The sequence below is a fragment of the Jaculus jaculus genome, chromosome 2 (genome assembly GCF_020740685.1).
Source record: "Jaculus jaculus isolate mJacJac1 chromosome 2, mJacJac1.mat.Y.cur, whole genome shotgun sequence".
NCBI lineage: Eukaryota > Metazoa > Chordata > Mammalia > Rodentia > Dipodidae > Jaculus > Jaculus jaculus.
Window position 1 is genome coordinate 7,073,758 of NC_059103.1, and position 19,349 is coordinate 7,093,106.

The 19,349-nt window shown below is 56.8% G+C and overlaps 1 protein-coding gene across 2 annotated transcripts in view; it reads left to right on the forward strand.

Annotated features, from left to right (window-relative positions):
- Micall2 (MICAL like 2) overlaps positions 1 to 19,077 on the forward strand; it is a 32,907-nt gene extending 13,830 nt beyond the window's left edge. The window contains exons 2-17 of one of the 2 annotated variants that reach the window (XM_045143390.1): positions 369 to 417; positions 5,614 to 5,755; positions 6,553 to 6,740; positions 7,192 to 7,304; positions 7,856 to 8,716; positions 11,345 to 11,613; positions 12,348 to 12,441; positions 13,084 to 13,241; positions 13,943 to 14,089; positions 14,259 to 14,323; positions 14,412 to 14,535; positions 14,978 to 15,068; positions 15,172 to 15,245; positions 15,698 to 15,812; positions 18,485 to 18,531; positions 18,882 to 19,077. In XM_045143390.1, the coding sequence (XP_044999325.1) occupies positions 369 to 417; positions 5,614 to 5,755; positions 6,553 to 6,740; positions 7,192 to 7,304; positions 7,856 to 8,716; positions 11,345 to 11,613; positions 12,348 to 12,441; positions 13,084 to 13,241; positions 13,943 to 14,089; positions 14,259 to 14,323; positions 14,412 to 14,535; positions 14,978 to 15,068; positions 15,172 to 15,245; positions 15,698 to 15,812; positions 18,485 to 18,531; positions 18,882 to 18,949 (2,605 nt within the window). In that variant the 3' untranslated portion in view covers positions 18,950 to 19,077. Of the gene's footprint in view, positions 1 to 368; positions 418 to 5,613; positions 5,756 to 6,552; positions 6,741 to 7,191; positions 7,305 to 7,855; positions 8,717 to 11,344; positions 11,614 to 12,347; positions 12,442 to 13,083; positions 13,242 to 13,942; positions 14,090 to 14,258; positions 14,324 to 14,411; positions 14,536 to 14,977; positions 15,069 to 15,171; positions 15,246 to 15,697; positions 15,813 to 18,484; positions 18,532 to 18,881 lie in introns of those variants that run through there. The other variant, XR_006635750.1, reaches the window with a different exon arrangement.
- Positions 19,078 to 19,349: the final 272 nt, after the last annotated feature.

Below are 19,349 nucleotides of genomic sequence, written 5' to 3' on the forward strand. Positions count from 1 at the left end.
GTGTTCTGGGTGGGCTGCCCCGGCTGGTGGCTGCACCTCCCTGGGTCTGTCTGCTGCTACTCGTGGTGGGGACAGGAGTCACAGGCCAGGAAGGGCTCAGCTTCCTCAGGGGCTGGAGGTGAAGGCCAAGTTGGGAAGACCATGTGGGTCACTCGTCTGCGGTGACAGCGTCCTGGATGCTAGGCAGCATCACTGTGGCCAGTGTAGGGCAGGAGCCAGGCCTGGTGCCAGCCTGCCTCAGACCTGGTGAGTTCATAGCCCCTCTGCTGGCCTCACCTTGCCCTCTTGGCACGAGTGCCTGTGAGGCTCTGCAAGCGTGTCCTCTTAGATCCGAGTTGCCTTGAACCATGAGTGTTTTTATCTTCCAGAAACTTCAGCGCCCTCCGGAAGGAAAACATTTATGAGAACAACAAATTGGTGAGTCCCCCTCAGAACACCCACCCTGCCTCCCCTTCCCGGCCCCTGTGCCTTGAGCTGTCAGCCTGCGTCCGAGAGACCACGGTGCCCCAGTGGTGTGAGTCTCCCCGTGGGCTGTGGGGGAGTCCTGTCGCGGAGACCTGGCTTCCCTCCAGCCCCGCAGCCAGTCCTGAGCTGTGTCACCCTTCACGTCTTCATGCCTTAAAAGCATTCTTCACAGGTATGTGTGTCCGGACACGGGCACACCATGGCACGCATGTGGAGGCCAGAGGGCGATCTTGGGTGTTGGGTCTCACCTTCCACTTGGTTTGGGGCTCTGTGTCTTGTTCCGAGTCATGTTCACCAGGCCCGGGAGCGTCCAGGGATTCTCCTGTCCCCGCCGCCCATCTTGCTGGAGGAGCATTGGGGTTGCAGATACTCTCCTCATGTGTCCAGATCTCCCTGGGTTCTCGGAGTCCAAACTCACGGCATCAAGCTTGCACGGCTACTCCTTTATCCACCGAGCCCTCTCCTGCGCTAGCCTTTGATCTTCGATCTCAGGCCCCGCTGACCTTTGTCTTCCTGCTACTGTGGTCAAGCAGCTCCACTTTCTGTCCTGTAAAATAAGCCCCACCCTTCCTTGTGGGCTGATATGCACACATTGGTATCGTGAGCCAGGGCAGTCTGCACAGTCTTCTGTTTCTGGCATCCCACGGGTCAGGGACAGTGGACATGGGGCAGTGGATGTACCCGGACAGGGTGGTCTCTGCAACTTAATAGTAATGAGATGCATTTAGAAATCCTGGGCTGGAAAAGCCGGGCATGGTGGTGCACGCCTTTAATCACAGCACTCGGGAGGCAGAGGTAGGAGAATCTCTTTGAGTTCGAGGCCACCCTGAGACTACATAGTGAATTTCAGGTCAGCCTGGGCTAGAGCAAGACCCTACCTCAAAAAACAAAACCAGGGCTGGAGAGATGGCTTAGTGGTTAAGCGCTTGCCTGTGAAGCCTAAGGACCCCGGTTCGAGGCTCGGTTCCCCAGGTCCCACGTTAGCCAGATGCGTCTGGAGTTCGTTTGCAGTGGCTGGAAGCCCTGCGCGCCCATTCTCTCTCTCTCCCTCTATCTGTCTTTCTCTCTGTGTCTGTCGCTCTCAAATAAATAAATAAATAAATAAATAAATAATTAAATTAAAAAAACCAAAACCAAAACAAAACAAAAATCCAGGGCTGGGGCTGGAGGGATGGCTTAGCAGCTAAGGCATTTGCATGCAAAGCCAGAGGACCCAGGTTTGATTCCCCAGGACCCATGTTAGTTAGAAGCACAAGGGGGCTCATGCGTCTGGAATTCATTTACAGTGGCTGGAAGCTCTGGTGCGTCCATTCTCTCTCTCTCCCTCTTGTCAAATAAATAAATAATCAATCCAGGGCTAGGCTGGAGAGATGGCTTAGTGGTTAAGGTGCTTGCCTGCAAAGCCTAATGACCTGGGTTTGATTTTCCAATATGCATGTAAAGCCAGATGCACAAAGTGGTGCATGAATCTGAAGTTTGTTTGCAGTGGCTGGAGGCCCTGGTGTGCCTATTCTCTCTGTCTCTCTTCTCTCTCTCTGCCTGAAAAAAAATAATTTAAAAATATATCCTGAGCTGGGGAGATTCTCAGTGAGTAAATGATTGTCACACAATTCTCAGCACCCATGTAAAAATCAGGCGCAGTGGCATCTACCTGTAATCCTAGTGGTGAGGAAGTAGACACAGGGCGGTGCCCTGAGCTTGCTGCCTGGCTAGTCTAGCCAACTTGTGAGCTCTGGGTTCAGTGAAAGATCATGTCTCAAAAGCCCTACGTGGAGAGCTGGAGGGATGGTGTTGCAGTCCAGTTTGCATTGCTGGTAGAAATCACCCAACCAAGAGCAGCTTCTGGGAAAAGGAGGCTTATTTTGGTTCATAGGCTTGAGGGGAAGCTCCACGATGGCAGGAGAAAACGATGGCATGAGCAGAGGGTGGACATTACCCCCTAGCTACCATAAGGTGGACCATAGCAACAGGAGAAAGTGCCAAACACTGGCAAGGGGAAACTGGCTATAACACACATAAGCCCACCCCCAACAATACACTCCCTCCAAGAGGCATTAATTCCCAAATATCCATCAGCTGGGAACCTAGCATTCAGAACACCTAAGTTTGTGGGGGACACCTGAATAAACCACTACAGATGGCTTAGCGGTTCAGGTGTTTGCCTGCAAAGCCAAAGGATCCAGGTTCGATTCCCCATGACCCACATTAGCCAGATCCAGATACACAAGGGGACACATGCGTTGGAGTTCATTTGCAGTGGCTGGAGGCCCTGGCGTGCCCATTCTCTCTCTCTTTTTCTTCTCTCTCTGCTTGCAAATAAATAAATTAAAATTAAAAACAAAGGCTTGGGTGGAGAGCACTGATCGCTGATTACCACGTGCACACACATGCATGCCTCACACATACACACTCAGTCCCTCCAGTGCAGGCTGCACTGACAAAACACCACACACCCATCCAGTGGCCGCCGTCAGAGCTCTGTGACGCACCACTAGGCACTAGACAGGAGGACGTTCACCAGGAGGAGCAGAGGCAGAGGGGACAGATTCGGGTGTAGGGAATCAGTGTTGGAGGGTCTGTGGATACTTGAGGGTGGCATCCTGGGTGGCAGATGCAACCCCATGTGCACGGGCTTCAGGGTGGCCAGCTGGATGTGCAGCAGGGAGGCCAGATGGGCAGATCTGGGGGGGGGCAGAGGCACAGCCTGGGCATAGGGCACAGCAAGTGGTAGGGGAAGGACTTTCATTTCACCACCAGTGAAACAGGTCCCCAGGGAGGCCTGCGCTGGGAGGTGGACCTTGAGCGCCAGTCTTGGGGGGATTGATTCTGGGCATGTTCAGAAGGTCAGAGAATGGGAGACTTGGTCTAAACATGGCAGGGGACCCATGAGGCTGTGGGCCCGGGATCTGCATGGAGATTGCAAGGCAGTGTGAAGATGAACAAAGAGCTCTGGGAGTGGTCAGCAAGGCAGGGCGGTAAAGGACAGAGCAAGGCTTCCTACCCTGGGCAGCGTGAGGCCAGTGATTCTGGTTTATCCTGATTTTTGTTGTTGTTTTTGAGGTAGGGTCTCACTCTGGCTCAGGCTGACCTGGAATTCACTATGTAGTCTCAGGGTGGCCTCGAACCCACAGCAATCCTCCTACCTCGGCCTCCTGAGTGCTGGGACTAAAGTCATGTGCTACCACACCCAGTGTGGTGGTTTGATTCAGTGTCCACCATAAACTTAGGTATTCGGAATGCTATGTCCCCAACTGATGGAGATTTGGGAATTGGCGCCTCTTGGAGGCAGTGTGTTATTGGGGGTGGCCTTGTGGGTATTATAGCTATAGCTAGTGTCCCCTTGCCAGTGTTTGGCATACTCTCCTGTTGCTATTGTCCACCTATGTGGCTAGGGGGTGATGTCCACCCTCTGCTCATGCTATCATTTCCCCCTGCCATCATGAAGCTTCCTGTCAGGTCTGTAAGAGAATAGACCTTTTTTTTCTCCCAAAGCTGCTTTTGGTTGGGTGATTTCTGCCACCAATGTGAACCTGACTGGAACACCCAGCTATACTGATTATTTCTTTTGAAAAAAGTTTTATTTATTTTTGTAGTACTGAGGATTGAACTCAGGGACTTGCACATTCTAGGCATGAGCTCTTCCACTGAGCCACACCCCCAGCCCCTCACTGTGGGGTTTTAGGTCTGGTGGCAAGGTTTGTAGTCCCAGCTATGTAGAAGGCTGAGGCAAGAGGATCACAAACCCCGGCTGGCCAGGACAACTTATTGAGTCTCTATCTCAAAATAAAAAGTAAAAAGATGGTTGGAGGTGTGGTTTGGTGGTAGAATCCCCAAGTGAGGGGCTGGGGCATGGCTCAGTGGTAGAGCTCCTGCCTAGAATCCCCAGTGAGGGGCTGGGGTGTGGCTCAGTGGTAGAGCTCCTGCCCAGAATCCCCCTGTGAGGGTCTGGGAGTATGGCTTAGTGGTAGAGTTCCTATCTAGAATCCCCCAGTGAGGGGCTGGGGTGTGGCTCAGGGATAGAGATCCTGCCTAGAATCCCCCAGTGAGGGGCTGGGGTGTGGTTCAGTGGTAGAGCTCCTGCCTAGAATCCCCCAGTGAGGGGCTGGGGTGTGGTTCAGTGGAAGAACACCTGCCTAGAATCCCCCTGTGAGGGTCTGGGGGTATGGTTTAGTGGTAGAGTTCCTATCTAGAATCCCCCAGTGAGGGGCTGGGGTGTGGCTCAGTGGTAGAGCTCCTGCCTAGAATCCCCAGTGAGGGGCTGGGGACATGGCTCAGTGGTAGAGCTCCTGCCTAGAATCCCCCTGTGAGGGTCTGGGGGTATGGTTTAGTGGTAGAGTTCCTATCTAGAATCCCCCAGTGAGGGGCTGGGGGCGTGGCTCAGTGGTAGAGCTCCTGCCTAGAATCCCCCAGTGAGGGGCTGGGGCGTGGCTCAGTGGCAGAGCTCCTGCCTAGAATCCCCCAGTGAGGGGCTGGGGTGTGGCTCAGTGGTAGAGCTCCTGCCTAGAATTCCCCAGTGAGGGGCTGGGGTGTGGCTCAGTGGTAGAGCTCCTGCCTAGAATCCCCAGTGAGGGGCTGGGGGTGTGGCTTAGTGGTAGAGCTCCTGCCTAGAATCCCCAGTGAGGGGCTGGGGCCATGGCTCAGTGGTAGAGCTCCTGCCTAGCATGATTGAAGACCTGGGTTCAGTACCTTCTCTGTAGTAGTTACCTTGCCTGACAAAACACCTGACCAAAAGCAGCTGATGGGTGGAAAGGGTTCATTTTGGCTTCATCACAGTGGGGAAAACATGGCAAGAATGGACAGTGGGCATCACATCCTGCCCCATCAGCTGGGTGGAAGTAGTCTCAGGCCTGGGCAGATCAACCTCAAGGACCCCAGCCATGCACTTCCTTCAGCAGGCTCTTCCTGGGGGTGGAATATGAGGCTTAATCATTTACTCCTGATGCTGCGGGAGGCCCTTTATGTTCAGGCCAACTAACCTCCCAGTAAAACAAGTCCCCTGAGCATGCTCAGTCTCACCCTGTGGGGACTCTGGGTCCTTGTAGAGACGGGCCGGCTAAGCTCAGGAGGACATTCAGGTGGGGTCTCCGCTCATCCTCAGCCCTTCCCTCCCACCAGGGCCGGTGGCTGACCCGGCCTCTCCCGCCCCAGGCCTTCCAGGTAGCGGAGGAGCAGCTGGGCATCCCGGCCCTGCTGGATGCTGAGGATATGGTGGCCCTGAAGGTGCCCGACCGGCTGAGCGTCCTGACCTACGTGTCGCAGTACTACAACTACTTCCATGGCCGCTCCCCGAGTGAGTCCCCAGGCAGGCGCGGGGCCGAGAGGCAGGGCCGCGACCAAGACCGTGTGCTTACTCAAGGTCGCCGTGGGCCCGCCAGCCCCTGCTTCAGTCTTCCCACTTGTCATCCACGCCCAGTCCCCCATCCTGACACCCAGTGCTGGGCCTGGTGGGGCACAGAGGGCACTCCCTTGAGGCCACTCGTGGCGTCCCCAGCACAGACACCAGGGCCTTCTCCCTCTCCAAAGGCTGAGGAAGAGCCCTGGACCCGTCCATCTCCCACCCTGCCCTTGCTAGGGACCACTTAGCTGGGCTCCTGCCAACTCCCCTTCTCCATCCCTGGGCCTTGGATCGTCCTTCTCTGTCCCTAAACTCGGAGTCCCCCCTGGTGGAGTGGCTCGGCAGACCCCATGTGGTATCCGATAGTCTCGGTGGCCCAGGTGGAGATGAGCGGGGCGGGGCGGGCTGGCCTGGGCTTTGCCCAGCCCCGTACGTTTAGAACTGTCCTGCCTCCCGCTCCACGTTCCTCTTTTGGCTTTAGAAATCCCTGGAATCCCCGCTGGGCCCAGGGCCAGCCCGCCGTAGGGTGATGGGGAAACAGAAGAGTCCCTTTCTGTGACCCCACAGGGGCCTGTCAGCCGAGAGATCCGGGCCACGTTTGCCGGGAAGAATGTGCCCTCGAGCTTCCCTTCCCCAGATCTGTGTTCCAAGCAGTCACCCCAGGAGGCCCACAACCCCAGGGGACCTCTTGGGAGGAGGTCCAGTTTGGCAGGATCCTCCTGACTGACCCCTGTATGTCTGTCTGGTGTTAGTTGGGGGCATGGCTGGTGTAAAGAGACCCCCGTCGGAATCAACTAAGGAACCTTTTGCGAAGAAGGCGTCCCAGCCAGCCACGCTGTCGTCTCCTGCTCCAGCCCGGGCACCGCCTCTGTCTCCAGCCAGGACAAACCCCGTGGTCCAGAGGAAAGAGGAGGGCTCGGAGGTGCCACCCTCGAAGGCTGTAAGTATGCTGGGGTGGCAGCGGGTCATGTCCTCTTCCCTATAGGAAGAGACACTGGGCTTTTCCCTGTCTTCCCAGGCCAGTTCTACTGGGACCTGAAGCCCTGCCTCAGAGGCAGAAACTGGGGAGGGCTGCAGCTAGAGCTTGGGCGCCCCCTGCTGTCCCTGGCCGGTCACTCCAGGCTCCACAGGCCTGGGGTGCTGGGAAATTGACCTGCAACCCTGAACCTGGGAAGAGACCTGAAGGTGCTGTGTCTGTCCCCAGCCCTGCACCACATCCTCGAGACTACCGAAGTCAGGCCTTGCTTCCGTGAAGGGTCAGGCTGGGTCACTGAACAGGGGGCTGACGGCCCCCTGGGGCCTCAGTTCTGCAGTCTGTAGAATGGGATGAGCTGCAGCGGGAGCCCAGAGACATCAGCTGGTTCTCAGCAGCCCGTGGGCCCTCCCCGCAGGGTGTGGCGGCCGGAAGCTCCGTCAGCAGCACCTGCGGGGTCTGTGGCAAGTACGTGCACCTGGTTCAGCGGCACCTGGCTGACGGCCGTCTCTACCACCGCAGCTGTTTCCGGTAGGGCCTGCCCTGCTCACACCCTCCTGTCCTCCCGAATCCGCCCCTGTCCGTGGCCAGTGCTCCAGAATGGCCCAGTTCCTGGAGACCCAGTACCCGATGCTGTCCCACCAAGCCCCGATGTTCCCCTCTGATGTCCCCTCAGGGGTGTCCTTCTAGATACCCTGAATCGGTTGCTCTCTCAGCCCTTTGTGGTGGGGTTCTCTATTCAGTTCCTGGGCTGGGAGGAACACAGGAAAGCCCACGTTCTCCTGTGAGGCTGGGGGTGGTCGGTCTCCTGAAGTGGGGCATGGGGCAGTGTGTGTGTGTGTGTGTGTGTGTGTGTGTGTATGCATGTGGGCACTCATGGGGCATCACACCCCTAACAAGGCTCTGAGTGTCACAGTGGTTGCATCCGTGAGCAGGGGTGTTTACTGAATGAATCAGTGACTGCGTGTGTAGATGCAGATGGAGGTCAGCGTGTGCCCGTGGGCATGGATGAATGAGTAAGTTGATGGGCCAGGGAGGGAAGGAAGAACACGGGCCCTGAGCCCCGTGTCGTCCTGCTGCAGGTGTAAACAGTGCTCCAACACACTGCACTCAGGAGCCTACCGCAGCACGGGAGAGCCAGGCGTCTTCATCTGTACCAGCCACTGCCCCAGAAGAGCGCCTGCCAGCCCCAAGTTGCAGGGCCCAACCTCCAGGCACCTGGGGCCCATCCCAGCAGACTCCAAACCTCCCAGCACCCTGCGGAAGACCCAAGAGACAAATGGGCTGGGAGAGGCAGTACCAAAGGCCAGGGCGGTGGCCCGGGAGCCTGCCGTGGCCAATGCCACTGCCAGAGGCTTTGTCCGCACTGAACCTGACCCTCCAGCCTCCTCCCATGTCCGCGTGGAGACCCCTGCAGGGCGCAGGCTGCCCACAAGCTCAGTGGCCTCTTTTTCTGGGGAGAGCAAAGCTGGCTCCCACGTGACCAACAGCTCCCCAGCAGGATGGTCGGCACCTGCCCAAGGCACAGCGACTGCCAGCTCCCGTCCCGCCGCATCTTCAAGAGCCCTAGACCCTCGCCCTGCTGCACCCATACGTACCCCGGACTCCCACCCTGATGTTCCCCCAAGTGCTCTGGACCCTCGTCCTGCCGCATCCCAAGGCCGGACATCCTCACCAGGGACAGCTTCTAAGACCCAACTCTGCCCGAGCCCAGAATCTCCAGCCACAGGGACCGCGCCAGGCTGGACCCCCTCGGCCTCTAGGACGCAGCAGGCCCGGGAGAAGTTCTTCCAGACCCCAGCCCTGGCCAGCAGTGGCCTTGCCAGTAGGGTGCCCCCTGTGGCAGATGCCCCTGCCCGGGACAGCAGCCGGGAGCAAGCGCGGAGCTTCCTCAAGAAGACCCTGCCCGGGTTGGCGGGGGCTGGCACTCAAGCTCCTGGCAGGTACGTGGACAGGGGCTGAGGGTGTAGCCATGACCTGCTCACCAGGATGTACGGAATCTCTGCCCCTCCCTGGCCATGGGGCCTCAGTTCCCTCCCCTGGGAGCTGAGGACAAGAGGTAGTAGTGCCACAGGGGGTGGTGGCAGGACGTCAGAGGACGGGTCACTGCTGTCAGCACATAGTGTTGGACGTCCCAGGACACTGTGCCTTGTCTTGCTCATGGTAAGCAGGCATTGAGCTGAGACACCCTGCTGGCAGGCTCAAAGCTTCTGTCGACTTGTCTGATCAGAACTCTGGGCTGTTACTTCATGTCCAGTTACCTGTGCAGTGACTTCTAGACACTGACTGGTAGATACCAACCAGCCAGAGCAAACAGAAAGGGGATGGCCGTTGAGTGAGTGTCAGGGCACTGCCAAGAGGATAGCTTCACTGGCAGAAGTGTCTTCCTGGGGATTCTAGAAAGGTATTCTACCACTGAGCTGCCCCCAGCCCCTCACTGGGGGATTCTAGGCAGGAGCTCTACCACTGAGCTGCCCCCAGCCCCTCACTGGGGGATTCTAGGCAGGAGCTCTACCACTGAGCCACACCTCAGCCCCTCACTGGGGGATTCTAGGCAGGAGCTCTACCACTGAGCCACACCCCCAGCCCCTCACTGGGGGATTCTAGGCAGGAGCTCTTCCACTGAGTCACACCCCCAGCCCCTCACTGGGGGATTCTAGGCAGGAGCTCTACCACTGAGCCACACCCCAGCCCCTCACTGGGGGATTCTAGGCAGGAGCTCTGCCACTGAGCCACACCCCCAGCCCCTCACTGGGGGATTCTAGGCAGGAGCTCTTCCACTGAGTCACACCCCCAGCCCCTCACTGGGGGATTCTAGGCAGGAGCTCTACCCATGAGTCACGCCCCCAGCCCCTCACTGGGGATTCTAGGCAGGAGCTCTACCACTGAGCCACGCCCCCTGCCCCTCACTGGGGATTCTAGGCAGGAGCTCTACCACTGAGCCACACCCCAGCCCCTCACTGGGGATTCTAGGCAGGGGCTCTACCACTGAACCACACCCCACCCCCTCACTGGGGGATTCTAGGCAGGAGCTCTACCACTGAGCCACGCCCCAGCCCCTCACTGGGGGATTCTAGGCAGGAGCTCCACCTCTGAGCCACACTGATGTAGGGGATGCTAGCCCAGCTGTCTGTTGTCATGCTACTTCCTTAGGCATTTTTTCTCCTGTTTTTTCAAGGTAAGGGGTCTCACTCTAACCCGGGCTGACCTTGTATTCACTGTGTAGTCTCAGGGTGGCCTCAAACTCAAAGTAACCCTCCTACCTCTACCTCCTGAGTGCTGGAATTAAAACTTATGCCACCATGCCCAGCTGGGTTTAAAAAATATGTTTTCATTTATTTGCAAGCAGAGAGAGAAGAGAGTCACAGAGAATGGGCATGCCAGAGTCTCTAGCCACTGCAAATGAATTCCTGATGCATGTGCCATGTTGTGCATCTAGCCTTATGTGGGGTACTGGAGAATCGAACTCAGGTCATTAGGCTTTGCAGGCAAGCACCTTAATTGCTGAGTCATCTCTTTAGCCTTTAGGCCTTTTTTTTTTTTTTTAAAGATGCAATCTTAAAAACCTTCAGACTGCCCTCAAACTTGTGAACCTCCTGTTTCAATTACCCTAGTGCCAGGATTGCAAGCATGAACCACCCCTGTCACGTCTCTCTCTTACAAGAGTAACATTTTTGGATTAGAGTCACTGTATTCCAGTGTTAGCACATCCTTAATATGCTCACATCTGCCTAGGCCTTTTTCTGAATAAGATTACATGCCACGCTTCCTCGTGGACATGAGTTTTGGGGGGACCCCGTTTAATCCAACAGCTGCCCTATACACTGCTGCCTCACACCGCCCTTTATTTTGGGTGGGGCTCCTGGCTGGGAACTGTCTGACCCCACCTGTCTCCTCTGAGGCCCGGGGACTCCTGGATGGTCACAGGATTGGGAGGAGAGTGTGCGTGTTGACCCTCCCGGGATGGAGTACAGAGGGGCTGCCTGGATTCCCTGTCTGCAGCCCCTCCTCTAGTCTGTGTGAGACCCGAGGGAGTGCAGGTGGCCCAAAGTCATGGAGCCCAGCTGGGCTGTACCATCTGAGTCAGTTAGGAATGAGCCAGGCAGACCCAGCTCAGCCCGTGACTCCAGCTAGAATCCCTCTGCTTGCTAATCCTGGAAACCTGTGTACATGTTTTGTTTGGGGGCATTTTAATCTCAACTGACAGCAGATTCAGTAAGACAGCTACCAACATACTTTAAGAGTTTCAAGTAAAAAGCCGGGCATGGTGGTGCACTCCTTTAATCCCAGTACTTGGGAGGCAGAGGTAGGAAGATCGCCGTGAGTTCGAGGCCACCCTGAGACTCCGTAGTGAATTCTAGGTCAGCCTGGGGCTAGGGTGAGACCCTACCTTGAGATACCCCCCACAAAAAAAGAGTCTCAGGTAGACTAACCTCTGTTCTCTGTTCAGAGCAGAAATGCTGACAACTAGCTAACTAGCTCCCTGACAGGGGAGAGGGGATTGTGGGACTGTCATGCTGGGAGGAACTCCTGGGTCCACCCATGCCTGATGCCTGCTCTCTTCCCCGCAGGCCCTCCCCAGCCACTTCCCCTGCCCAGAATGCCCATCCCAAGACTGAAGGATCACGAGCAGTTCCCTCAGCCAGGCTTTCACACCCAGCCGCTCCTCAGCCCCTCAGCCCCCCTTCAAAGATGGAGCCACCAGCCCCCCTGAATACGAGCAACACCTTGCGGCCATCTGCATCGCCCCAGGTCGGCAGCAGGAGCCTGGTTGTATCTTCAGGGGTCAGCAGGACCAGTGTGGGCTCCAGGCCGCAGGCAGACACCCCAAGGGCCATGGGTAAGAAACCCTAACTGTGAGGGGCCAAGGGTGCTGGGCCCCTGGAATTGCCACTCCCTTCTTGAAGAGCGTTCTGAATGCCTGCTGTCCCCTTGCTCAGCTCCCACGATGGCTGGTTCCTGCCTCATCGCATCCCCTGGCTCCTCACCTGCCCCCTGTATACCCTGTAAGGCTGTAGCCAACACCCCCAGGGTCACATTGCTTGATCACTGATGCACAGTGCCCCAGACTGGCACCTCAGCCAAGGCCACTGGGTCTTCTGTCCTCAGCAGTGGCTTCGAGGTGTGGAAGGAGGCCCCGTCCACATTCACGATGGCCTGGCTTGGGGTCCAGGTCCTCTGTTCCTGGAGCCTGGCTCTTCCTGGAGGCCTCCTGTCTTAGGGCCTTTTTATTTAGATGTCCTGGGGCTGGATTTGGTACCCTGTGAAAATTGTATTTCCAGATCTTTCTCCTGGCTAAACTCTCTGTTAAATCCACTCAGCTGTGAGCTAAGAAAGGGTGCAGATGGGTGGGCAGTTGTGGCCAGCTGTTCCTTCTCACAACACAGAGTCAGTGGCCTCTCGTTAAGCAGAGGGGAAATCAAGGCCCAGACAAGGCAGCTGACTGCCCCAGGAGGACATCACATAAGAGGTCAGACCGGAGCCTCTGCTGTCCTGCTTTCTGGCCTGGGACTTCTGAGGAGCACACCTTTAACCTGCTACATCAGCCACATCCGTTTCCTTGTCCCCACCCAGGCCCAAATGCCAGCCCCCAGGAAGACCGGGAGGAGGGGCCGGAAGGTTGGAGGGCCCGCCTGAGGCCTGTGGATAAGAAACTCTCTGCTGAGAGGTGAGTTGAGATGGCTGCGGTGAGTTACCCTGCTGCGACCACACCTGTGCCCAGTGGACTGCGATGTGAGCCAAGCAGGCATAGAGCAAGTGCCCGTGGGAGCACAGCAGTGCACCCCCACCAGAGGGCGCAGCTCTGGAGGCATCTCTCTGGGCGAGTCATAGCAGCTTGAGTGTCCTGGGACAACCAGAGCAGCAGGGTGACATGACATCTCACTAGCTGGCTGATGGAGGAAGCCTCACACCAGCTGGCTTATGGGTGACTCACACCCACAGGGTGACAGGGGGCACCTCATGCTGGTAGGGTGACAGAGACCTCACAGCATGGAGGACGCATGGATGCCCAGCGGTGGTCTTCATGTCCAAACTGGGCATAGGGGCCCAGGTGTGTGTCCACAGGTGGGCCGGCCCCCAGGCCTGTGTGCACCCTCAGCCTGTGCGCACGTTGTGGGCGGCCTGTCAGATGATCAGGTGGAGGCTAGCATCCTGTTCCCTGGGGAGGAAGCAGGCCGGGCCCAGGAGCTGGGGGTGGGGGTCATCCAGACCGTGCCAGACAGCTCCCCTCAGGCTGTGCCCTGCCCTTGGCAGTGGGCACGTGGCTGAGCGCGCTCCCGGAGGCTGACCTTTGCTTGCTCTCACCCAGGGCTCTACAGCAGAGAGAGCCACAGGTCTCGGAGCCACGGGGGAGCAACACCCCCAAGAAGGTTCCCTGCAACTCTGAAGTGGGCATACACATCACCCTGACCCCCGTGCAGCCCGAGAGGACACAGAGAGCGGCCAACCCAGGACCCAGCCTCACAGGTAATGCCAGCGGGATCCTGGGCATGTGCCCTGGAGGAGCATGCACCCGTGGGTGTCGGCAGGGAGGCTGCTCAGCCAGAGGAGAGGTTACGTGTGCACCTGTGCATGCTGATGTGGGATGCAAGCGCGTGAGTGTTTGGGTGACACGTGTGTGCTCAGATATGTGTAAGTGTGTACATGTAGGGCATGCCATATGTGTGTAGGGCACACGTGTGCACATGCCTGTCCAAGCAGGATGTATGTGTATATGTCCATATGTACGTGTGTGTATGTGTATGGGGCGCATGTGCTGAGCATGTTTGAGCAGGATGTGTATGTATACATGTGTGTTCAGGCGTGGTGCATGTCTGTGCACACGTGTTGCAGTGTGGGTAGGTGTGGGCATGCTGACGTATGGAGCGTAGCAATGTTCACATGTGTTTGGCATGTGGTGTATGTGTGCACGTGTGTGTGTCTGGTCATTTGTCCTTAGTGCCATCACTTTACCGCTAGCCCCGCCTGCCGGGTCACTCTGTGGCCTTGGGCAGTGTGACCCTGTGAGGGCTTTCAGATGCTGCCTCCCTGGGTGGACACGAGCAGTCAGAACAGTGTCTTCCATCCTGGGATAGAGCCCAGGCTGGGCTCTCGGGGGTCCTGGCTCAGGGCAGGGCTCTGACCTGCTGGACTGACGCACATTTCTACCCCCACCTGTGTGCTGGCAGCCGCCTCCCCGTCCCCGTCCCCCCGCAGGAAATTGGCCGTCCCTGCCAACCTTGACGTTTCTGCCGACTGGCTTCGACCGGAGCCCTCAGGGCAGGAAGCCCGCACCCACAGCTGGAAGGAGAAGGCTCAGCCTCAGGTCAAAGCAGGTCAGCCTCGGAGCCCCGGTCTGTTTGGGGTGCCGATAAAAGGGGTAATGCTTACGGGGCTTTGGAGCTCACCGGTCCTAGCATAGAGAGCCAGACCCCTTCTAGGCCATGTAGGGTTTTATTGGGCATGTGTCCTAAGGCCTAGGAGTTCAGCTGGCCCCTTCTTTAGGGGGGCCCAAGGGCCTGGCCAGCACCCCGGCTCTGCCTGGTGAAAGCATGACTTCTCCGGTCAGGGTGAGTAAGCTGGACAGGGCGGGCTGGGGGTGGTGGCGGTGGCGATGGGTGTTCCTTGTGCTCCCGCTCACTCCCCCTTGGTCCCCAGCTGCACCCGGACTACATCCCCCAAGAGGAGATCCAGAAGGAACTGCAGAACATCGAGAGGCAGCTGGACACGCTGGAGCTCCAGGGTGTGGCGCTGGAGAAGCGGCTGCGGGCAGCCGAGGGAGGTCAGTGAGGCCCTGTGTGCTGCGAGGCGGCCACACTTCCAGTGACCCACCACATTCCTGGCTGGCCATGCCCTGTAGGCCAGTGTACCCTCCGTGAGAGGCCACACCTCTGCTGGTTGACCATGTCCCCAGTGACCGGCCATACCACTGGGTAACCACACTCCCTCTGGTCGCATCCACACTGGCTCATCACAACCCACTGGATGACTGGTGTCTACTGGATAGCCATGCCCAGGCTGTCTGCCTACACCCCACTAGAGAGCTACACCCCGGCTGGCCTCAGGCTGGCCATCTGCCCCATTGGCTGCAGGCCAGCCATCCCGAACACCCTTGCCAGCTCTCCTTCTGGGGACACTTATGGCCCTGTCCCAGGCCTGCCCCTCTGTGCTGGGGTGGTCCAGGTGGCCTGTGGCCTCTCTGCCCCAGCCATGTCTCTTAACAGATGTCACGGAGGATAGCCTCATGGTGGACTGGTTCCGGCTTATCCATGAGAAACAGCTGCTGCTACGGCTGGAGTCGGAGCTGATGTACAAGTAAGGGCCCCAGGATCTGCCTCACACTATGAGCGCCAGCCTAGGAGGCGTGGGAGGAATCACACCCAGTGGGACCAGACCTCAGACTTCCATAACGCTGCAGGTTCAAAGACCAGTGCCTGGAGGAGCGACAGCTGGACCTGGAGGGCGAGCTGCGCAGGCTGATGGCCAAGCCTGGTGTGTACTCTCTCCCACCTCCCTGCTCCCCAGGAAGCAGGGCCCGGCAGCCGCAGGGCCCACGCCAGCGGCGGTGGAAGGGCTTTATTCCTAGGACCCCATGCCCCCGTGAGAGTCTAGCCGTGAACTTCTTGGCTGTGTTTGGCCAAGTCTTCCAGCTTCTCTGTGCCTGTCATGCTCTTCTAAATGAGGGCCCCCCAACGCCCACGGACAGCCCGACCCCTGCCACCTTGGCTATGGAACCCCCAATGCAGCTTCACCTCTCAGAGCAGGTGGCTGTGTGTGTAGGACATGGGGACCTAAGGCCCCCCATTCAAGCTCAGCGGCCCACTCCTTGTCCAACTCATGCCCCACCCAGCACATGGCACCCCACTCTTCTCTTGAGTCAGGAAGCATGACATGGACGGTGGGGCCATTGTACCCCTGAGCATGACTGTTGGCTGTCCCCGCAGAGGGTCTGAAGTCACCCCAGGACAGGCAGCGGGAACAAGAGCTGCTGAGTCAGTATGTGAGCACGGTGAATGACCGTAGCGACATCGTGGACTTCCTGGATGAGGACCGCATCAGGTGAGGGAGAGGACACGAGGAAGGTGCGGCAGGGGTGCGGGCAGCTGGCCGCCTCTCTCAGTAAGGAGCGAGACCCAGAGAGCGTGTGGGATCTTGGGGTGTCCTGTTGGGACAGGCAGGCGGCCTGACATGCTTCATTCCGCACATGTCCCTGGCCTTCGGGGCCAGCACTGCCCAGTGCAGCTTTCTGCCATGGTGGAAATATCCTGTGTCTGTCTGTGCTGTCCAGTGTGGCTACTGGACCCTCACCATGTGGCATATAAACCTAGTATCTGACTCCAAAACACCTTTCAACTTTTTGTTGTTGTTGTTGGTATAATAGAGATGGAACCCAAGGCTTCATGCATGCTAGGCAGGAGCTGTACCAATGAGTCACAACCCCAGCCCCTCACTGGGGGATTCTAGGCAGTATCTCTACCCCAGAGCCACACCCCAACCCCTCACTGGGGGATTCTAGGCAGGATCTCTATCCCTGAACCACACCTCAGCCCCTCACTGGGGGATTCTAGGCAGTATCTCTATCCCTGAACCACACCTCAGCCCCTCACTGGGGGATTCTAGGCAGGAGCTCTATCACTGAGCCACGCCCCAGCCCCTCACTGGGGGATTCTAGGCAGGAGCTCTACCACTGAGCCGCGCCCCCAGACCCTCACTGGGGGATTCTAGGCAGGAGCTCTACCACTGAGCCACAACTCCAGACCCTCACTGGGGGATTCTAGGCAGTAGCTCTATTCCTGAGCCACATTCTCAGCCCTATTTATTTATTTATTTATTTATTTTTGAGGAAAGGTGTCACTGTAGCCCAGGATGACATGGAACTCACTCTGTAGATCTAGGCTGACTTCCAGCTCACAGCAATCCTCCTACCTCTGCTTCCCAAGTTCTGGGATTATAAAGGTGGGCACCCCCATGCCAGTCAACCCTATTTTTAGTTTTCATTTTGAAACAGTATCTTAGTAAATTTCTTTGGCTGGTCTTGAACTCATTTTGTAGCTCATTCTGTTCTTGAATTTTGCTCTAGCCCAGGCCAGCTTCAAACTCATAATTTTCCTGTCCCAGCTCCTGAGTAGCTAGGATACAGGCATGTATCATCACACCATCCAGTTTAACATTTCATTTTTTTCTGTATTTTATTTATTTTTATTTATCTGAGAGAAAGAGAGAGAGAGAGAGAGAGAGAGAGAGAGAGAGAGAGAGAGAGAGAGAGGGGGGGAGGGAGGGAGAGAATGGGCATGCCAGGGCCTCCAGCCACTGCAAATGAAGTCCAGATTGTACATGTGCCACCCTGTGCATCTGGCTTATGTGGGTCCTGCTGTATCAAACCTGGGTCCTTAGGCTTCATAGGCAAGTCCTTTAACTGCTATGCCATCTCTCCAGAGCCCCTAACCTTTCATTTTAATTTAATTAATTAATTTATTTGTTTGCCCATGTGTGGATGCTTGCTAGGACCTCTTTCCCTGCAGTTGAACACCAGACATGCCACACTGCGTGCATAGCTAGCATGGGCGCCTTGGGAATTGAGCCTGAGTCCACAGACTTTGCAAAATCAAGTGCTTTTAGCCACCGAGCAGTCTTATGAGCACTTGACACTTCATTTTGTTGTTGTTTTTCGAAGTACGGTTTCCCGTAGCCCGGGCTGACCTGGAATTTACTGTGTGGCCTCAGGCTGGCCCTGAACTCACAGCAATCCTCCTACCTCTGCCTCCTGAGTGCTGGGATTAAAGGTGTGTGCCACCAAGTCGGGCTTCAACACTTCATTTAAAGTTTTTTTTATTTATGTATTTATTTATTTGTAAGCAAAGAGAATCACAGAGAGAATGGGCACACTAGCCACTGTAAACAAACTCCAGATGAATCACCACTTTGTGCATCTGACTTTGCATGGGTCCTTGGGCTTTGTAGGCAAATGCCTTAACTGCTGAACCATCTCTCCAGCCCCCTCTAGTAATTGTTTTTTTAGGTTGTTTTTTTTTTTCAATTTTTATTAACATCTTCCATGATTATAAAAAATATACCATGGTAATACCCTCCCTCCCCCCCACTTTCCCCTTTGAAACTCCATTCTCCATCATATCCCCTCCCTATCTCAATCAGTCTCTTTTATTTCTATGTCATGGTCTTTTCCTCCTCTTAAGATGCTCTTGTGTAGGTAGTGAGGTCATGGGTATCCAGGCCATTTTGTGTTGGGAGGGAGCATGTTGTAAGGAGTCCTACCCTTCCTTTGGCTCTTACATTCTTTCCGCCACCTCTTCCGCATTAGACCCTGAGCCTTGGAAGGTGTCAACACTTCATTTTTAAACTCACTTGTATAGTGGCATGTTTCCTGGTGGCTGTACTCAGTCTCACAGCTTCTCCAAGGTCCCCAAAGACCCCTCCTGTGTCCAATACGGTGCCCAATGTCTACCTCACCAGATTTGGCCAAGCTCAAGCTGGGTCTTCTGTGACCCTCAGGAGGCTTAGCCCGAGACAACACAGATCCCTGGCTGTCCCCAGGCCACTCTTGAGGCACTGGGTTGGGAAGGGCAGGGACCTGCCTGGAGCAGCAGTGAGGGAGTGGAGCCTCTGTCTGTACAAGGGGCGATGGCTAGGGAAACTGCGCAGGACCCTTACATAGGGTATTGGGCCCCCGTGCAGGGCCTGTATCCCTCACAGCCACCCCCATTCTGTTCCAGGGAGCAAGAAGAGGACCAGATATTACAGAACATGATCCAGAACCTCGGTAGCTCTGTGGGCCGGGCAGGGGTGGGCACAGGGCTTCCTGGGCTTGGGTGAGCTGGGCCTCCTGTGGGAGTCAGGGGTGGGGCCCAGGCCACAGCCCTTACAGGGCAAGCAGGTGTGAACTATGGGACCAAGTGCCCTGTCCCTCAGGAGCCAAGAAATGGCCAGTACCTTTGGGAGTGAGTGCCCCATTGATGCCCTCGGGAGCCGAGAAGCAGCTGGTGACCACAGCTGTGGGATACCTGGAAGACCTTCCTCCATGTCTGTGCTGCTTGGTGCTCCCTAAGGGCGTTGAGGGAGCACACTCCTGCAGGGGACCCGTGTGGGAGCTCACGGCCTTGTCTCCCTCAGGTCTCCAGAGGAAGAGGTCCAAGTTCCGCTTGCCCAAGATCTGGATCTCGAAAAGCAAGGGCAGTTAGATGGAGTGACCTGTCCGTCACTAGCTCCGGCCTGCCCCTTGGACTCAGGAAGACTGGTGCTGTGGCCCTGGATGGGGCACTTGGGGTCTCCAGGGCCCTTGTGGCCTTAATAAAGACACTGAACCTTCTGCTGCTCTTCCCAAGTTTGCCTGCATGTTCTGGTGACCCAGCTACTGGCCCAAGCCCCTGCTTCTCGGTTTCTGGCCGTGTGCTCTGATTCCTTGGTGGCTGGCCCTCTCTGAGCATTTTGGCCTCTGCCTAGTTGTCCAGATGGGCTTTTAGGGGACAGACGTGGGTGTTGTGTGGGGGTCATAATGCCCAGGTACCTCCGGCAAAAGTGGCCAGGGTCCTGAGACAGAGGATGCCTTGGTGTGAAAGAATGGTGTCTTCAGGTGGTCAC